Source organism: Hyposmocoma kahamanoa, unplaced genomic scaffold (assembly GCF_003589595.1).
Source record: "Hyposmocoma kahamanoa isolate Upper Pololo Valley unplaced genomic scaffold, ASM358959v1 76, whole genome shotgun sequence".
Classification (NCBI taxonomy): Eukaryota; Metazoa; Arthropoda; class Insecta; order Lepidoptera; family Cosmopterigidae; genus Hyposmocoma; species Hyposmocoma kahamanoa.
Window position 1 is genome coordinate 12,727,222 of NW_020653900.1, and position 6,000 is coordinate 12,733,221.

Below are 6,000 nucleotides of genomic sequence, written 5' to 3' on the forward strand. Positions count from 1 at the left end.
AAAATCGGTTCTCACTACTCAAAGTATGTTGAGAGAAAAACGCCTTGAATTGGAGAAATAGCAATATCTACCATTAAAGTCATTGCTCATAAATTAAAGTTAGGCGCTATTTATAAAAATGAATTCATGCGTGAACAGCCACCCTTCGAGGTGGATGACTTTCTTCAAAATGAAATGGGACCACTATGGAAGTACAGGGAGTTCCAACAAAAAAAGAATCACGAAAATCGGTTCACAAATACCGGAGTTAAAGCGTAACATACATACAAAAAAAAAGAACATACAGTCGAATTGAGAACCTCCTCCTTTTTTGAAGTCGGTTAAAAATGGGCGCAACGGCCATAATAGAACACCCATTTTGATATTAAATTTTTATCATTTGCACGGGTTTCTAAACGATGTAAGTTGCCATGTTGATTAAAATTTGTCTTTAATGACTGAAAAATAAACAACAGCTTTGACAAAATCAGCCTCAGCAACATGGCTGCTATGAACTGTCAGTTGTCTGTGTTAAAATCGACCCGCATTTTATGGAATACTTTTACTTTCAAACGAAAGTGCAAGAAATGGCTTCTCTTGCAACATAAGTCGTCATGTTGCTAGTCGGTTGCGGAATAGTAATACGTAGTTGTCTGGTATCAGTCATTTGTACCCTTTGTTGCCCTAATTAGATTTGTTTTGCTTGTTATGTTTGTATAGTGTAACTGTATACTTTGCCTATTATCACTCGGAACCAGTACGTAAATAGTTATACTTCGTTTCAATCCATTTTGAACAAAAAGTAAACAAACAAGTCACTGACCCGACCATAGACGGTTTAGTGGTGGCCAATTGTAACGCCAACTACAAATCGATTAATTAATTGAACGAATCGATTTGTTCAATTGAGTCACACTAGCGGTTTTCCTTACATAACCTATATAAGCATATTTAAAATTTCAATTTAAATCCTCCTTCAAATCCTTACACTTAGATACTCGTTCGATTGCGATAATTGATTGAACCGAATGTTTTTTTTCGAACAGCACTATGCAACCATAGGCAAGTCATAGAAGTATGGATGAATACCTCATTTTTAAACTACCATTTTTCAAATACGATTTTACGATGGTATTCAAACGAATATTGTTGAAAAAGTGATGACATATCAAGTCGAAATCTTCGAATATACGTGAAAGTGTTACTTATTTGATTTATTGAGTTTACTTTTTGTTCAAAATGGATTTGAACAGACTTTACAACTTAAATTAGACTAACGATGACTGTTTTTGTTCTAGACGTTTTGTTCAGAATTGTAGTAATTATGCTCCAACTAGATCCGACAGACAACACAGGAGGAGATTCAAAATAGCCCTATTTTATTTATTTATTTGATTCAGGCATTGACTTACAAATAAATGGACGACGGGTCTAATACAAAAACCAAGAAAAAAATGTCCCAAGTCAACCTATTCGAAATTTAAATTGTTATGTCATCGCAGTATCGCGCTGTCAGTAGAACAAATGAAGACTAAAGCGGAGTGTCGCGCTCTGTATACGATTTTAGCGCCTTACAAGTGCGGACACTTTTTAGCGCGGACCCGACGTCCATATAATTGTAAGTCAATGGATTCAGGCAACCATGACCCATATAATATATACCTTAAGGATTAACATACATACTATATAATACAATAAAACACTATTTATGTATTTATACGTGTGCTGAGACTTCATCCTATTCATGAACTTAGTAAAAGAAATCAGAGCTACATGTATGTGTTTGATGAAATAAATTCCTATTTAATATACAAACAAGTGTATATAAAAAACTAAACGAACTGCATGGGACTTGTCAACTTATGTCTCAGGGTGTCGGGCGCAGTGGCAGTGCACCTCAGATCTTTATGATTTAAAGCTCTGAGTGGCACTGCTACTGTAGGGACAGGCGTGTCGCTTACCACTAGGCACACGACTTATTCGTCCCGTCACTTAGTATTATTAAAAAAAACAGTATGTTTATACTTAGTGCCTTTCTTTTAGTTTGGTTTTAATTAATTTTTTGCTTTTATATTGTTATTTTTATTTGTTTTTGTTTCTTTTTCGATAGTGTAATTTGTGGTACAAACAACGTCATTCTGTCTCTTTCAAATAAATTTACCTGGTCTCGTCTTCTTCCTCAGTTTCCTGTAGTAATTTGCACTGCTTAACTAGCTCCATACTAGTGGACATCATCTCCCTCGTGAAGGATAGAGCTGGTGACTGTAAAGTGTTCTTGCAGAGTATATCTCGTTGTTCCATAAAGTAGGACTGGAGTTCCACTGAATCTTCGAAGATCTGACTGTCCGTACGGGAGAGGCGGCGAGCGCTGTTAAGAAAGAAAATAGGTATAATAATAGTTATACGGTTGCCATGCTGGTCTGCCACGCAAAGTTCCGGCATTCGATTCCCGGGCCGGGAGAAGTATTTATGTTTTTTAGTATGGCCTACAGTTATTTCTCTCATGACTGTGGGTGTAACGTTAATGTAATTGTGACTGTCTTTTTTTTTAGCAGAGGCGAAGCTGCAGAGCCTTGAACACCGTCCTAAAGTTGCCTGCTTATCGGTATTCTACAGGGTATATGACGAAGAGTGTGCGAAGGAATAGCATGATTGGGTGCCGCCTTCCCCTTTCCATCATCGGGGGACTAGACGTGGGCTGGTGTGGTCTATGTTGTGGATATTCCCCGGATTCACACGAAGCGTTTCGCTTCCACATATGGCGAGCGGCTAGGGACTGGAATTCCCTGCCTGCGGACTTGTTCTACTGACGTACGCTATAAATTGGACCTTTTCAAGGCGACAGTGAATAGTTTATAGTATATAATAGGGTTTCACTAGTGCCATTAGTGTGTGCCTTAAAAATAAACCCATGTCATTGGTCAATTTAAATTTCGTACTGAATTACCGTTCAAAAACAGCAAACATGTCCTGCTGAAAGTGATCGAGGCGCTTGTACAAGCACTTGTCCAACCGCCGTTTGATTAGATCCAATGATATCGCGCGTACTTTGTCGCCGTTCGACGTCTCGTCATGCTCGGGGAGTTCGGCCATGCTGTCCGAATAGCACCTAGGAGAAAAGTTGTGTGTATATTTCATAGATCTGTGCAGGCGCAAATCATCATGCAACTGAATAAAAATTTTAATTAGTCTTCTATTTATTATAATTGAATTACCTTAACGATGACTCTCTATTTTAATGTTACATTTCATTTATTTTTATTTTTTTTTTATTCAATTTTTGTAACACCATTATATAAGTTAAGCATTTTTTATTATTTTAATTTATAGCGTGAATTTAATTTATACTATTTAATTCAATTTAAAATTAAAAAAGGGGTACACAGGGGGTCTTCTTAGCTAAACATAGTCCTACAAAACTGTACATACAGTTTGACTGCAGGATCGAAACGAGTCTCAATTAAACAACAAAAAAATTTAACTATTCACCTGCCCTCGTCATCCTGATGATTGTAAACTGTAGTGAACAGGTTCAATAGCAATTCCTGAACGAGAGCTGGTACGTCAGGCACTGCGTCGTCATCTTCCCTGTTGGCAAATATACCCATTGTCATACTACTATTGTGGACAGTAATTTAGATAGAATTTTCTTTTAGTGTCTAAAGCGGAGGTTTTTTTTTTGACACCAAATGACGGTGAACAAGTCGTGAGCTTGGTGGAGAGCGACACGCCATTCAGTGCTATAAATCACAAAGATCTGACGAGCACTACCACTGCGCTCGTCACCCTGAGACATAAGTTGTTACTCTCACGATTTTCACACATTATTTAATTTTCAATCTACGGTTAAACCTACCTAAGTGAGTAGCACAGTCGCAGCTGTCAAAAACATATTTTAAGTTGATGAATATTTGAAAGTTTGGATACCTCTGTAGCCACCTTACCTATTTCTGCCGTCAAGCTGTAATGTGAGTATTGCGTTTCGATTTTGAAGGGTGCTGGTGAAACTACAGACACAATGGACTTAACAACTTATTTGATTTTTAATTCGGGAAAAAAATAATGTATTTTTAGATTTTCGCGATTATTACACATAGGAAATGAAACTATTTTTCCGGATTTAAATCGCGTACAGACTGACTTTTGACTGAGTCAACCGTGACCATGGGACCTGTAAAGGGCCCGAACCGTCGGTTTGTTTGAAAAAACAAATATACGCGATTTAAATCCGGAAAACAGTTCATTTCCTTTATGTATTTTTTTTTAAATATCAAGTGACGGGACGAACAAGTCGTGCACCTGATGGTAAGCGTAAGGCGTGTAGCCTGACCATAACGTTGCAGTGCCACTCAGAGCTTTAAATCGCAAATATCTAAGGGCACTGCCACTGCGCCCGTCACCCTGAGACGTAAGTTGACAAGCATCATGTGCCTGTAATTTCACAAGCACCCTTACCCTTCAAAACCGGAACACAGTAATGCAGACATTACTGCTTGGCGGCAGAAATAGGCAAGGTGGCAGTACTTCCCTGGACGAACTCTTTTACAAGGATCTCTACTGCTACTAAAAAATGTATGTATTTATGTATCTAATAGAGTCTAATTTCATATTGTTATCACGTCTCATAAACATTTATGTATTGACATAAGTACTATCTATGGATTATTCCATTTATGTACGGTCACGACCTGCCTAAATGGGTTCCATTATTATGGAACTGCAATGACATCTCGCACCCTCTTTTTTTATTCTCTGACAATGATCCCTTGCAGGTTTAAATGAACACCTATGAGTCGATATAGACCATTTTAGGTAACTTAGGTCTAGTTTTAAAGCTATTCGTGGTCATAGAAATAAAAATATCACTTATGAATGTTTTTTTACTACTTTCTCAATAAATATCCGATAACTCTCTAAGAGCCAGCGCAAATGGGCGGATGACAAGACAGAGGGCACCGAGTTTCTGACGCTTAGGTATTCTATGCGCTCCGTGTATGGGTGCGTGTGGCATACGTTTCTATAGCCGTGTGTAAGCCCAAGCGACACAATCTCCACGTCTTACGGCCGAAATAGGGTTAAAATGGACAAGGGGGAAGAGTGGTGGCCCTGACTAGTATGGGCGGAACGCGTGCAAATTTATATTCCCTTCGTATTATTAAATACGTAATATATATACGTTATAGAAAATATGAAGTTTCGTTATTATTCAAAAACTGATGACCTTCCATGAAGTATTTACGCCGTAAGGGTTTACTTTGATTTTTTGTTTCAGAGACAACTTCGGATTTTTATTTTGAAATTACAAAATCAAAGTAAAAACATGTGACTGAAGAGTATGATTTATAGAGTGAATCTTTAAATATCTTATACATTAATTTCGTAACTAAACCTTCAGTAATAATGATACAGCAAGGGTTCAAATGAACGAAATTACGTATCGCTGCCTCGGCGCAGTCTTAGATGTCCAAAGAGTACTTTAAAGGCCTTACTTCTATAATCGACATAAATATACGAGTATATACCATTACGCCCGTCTCTCAAACAGCAAATATTAAATACACTAAGTCTTACCTCAACATCTGTTTAGTCTGCAAGCAAACCCTCTGCAATATCAGCGCATCCTTATAAATCTGCGAATCTGGTTCGTTGTATTTACAAGCATTGTCAAACATCAATATGAAGTCCGATGCAAGTTCGTTTACAGACGTGTATATGTTGTTTTTCAGCTTGTGTGCTATTTTCTCCATATCTATCGGGTTCTTGATTAACTCGTAGTAGTCTGGGTACTCGGTTTTGCTTGGTAGCTTCATGAAGATGAGTGCTAATTGGCGATTTGCTATAAGTAAAATGTTAAAGATTATAATAACCAGATATACTTATTACATACACACAAATACACCTGTATGCAAACCATCTACAATTACACAATAATATCACTCCTCACATACACACACACACGCAAGCACGAACGCATGCTCACACGCACGCACGCACGCACGCACGCACGCACGCACGCACGCA

General features: G+C 37.9%; 1 protein-coding gene across 5 annotated transcripts in view; it reads right to left on the bottom strand.

The window, feature by feature from the left end:
- The window catches only part of LOC113232442 (protein polybromo-1), a 42,156-nt gene that overhangs the window by 23,535 nt on the left and 12,621 nt on the right, over positions 1–6,000 (bottom strand). For all 5 annotated transcript variants that reach the window (XM_026467177.1, XM_026467179.1, XM_026467181.1 and 2 more), the window contains exons 12-15: positions 5,551–5,815; positions 3,469–3,567; positions 2,927–3,088; positions 2,141–2,347 (exon numbers count right to left, since the gene is read on the bottom strand). In XM_026467177.1, coding sequence (XP_026322962.1) covers positions 2,141–2,347; positions 2,927–3,088; positions 3,469–3,567; positions 5,551–5,815 — 733 coding nt within the window. The remainder of the gene's footprint in view (positions 1–2,140; positions 2,348–2,926; positions 3,089–3,468; positions 3,568–5,550; positions 5,816–6,000) is intronic.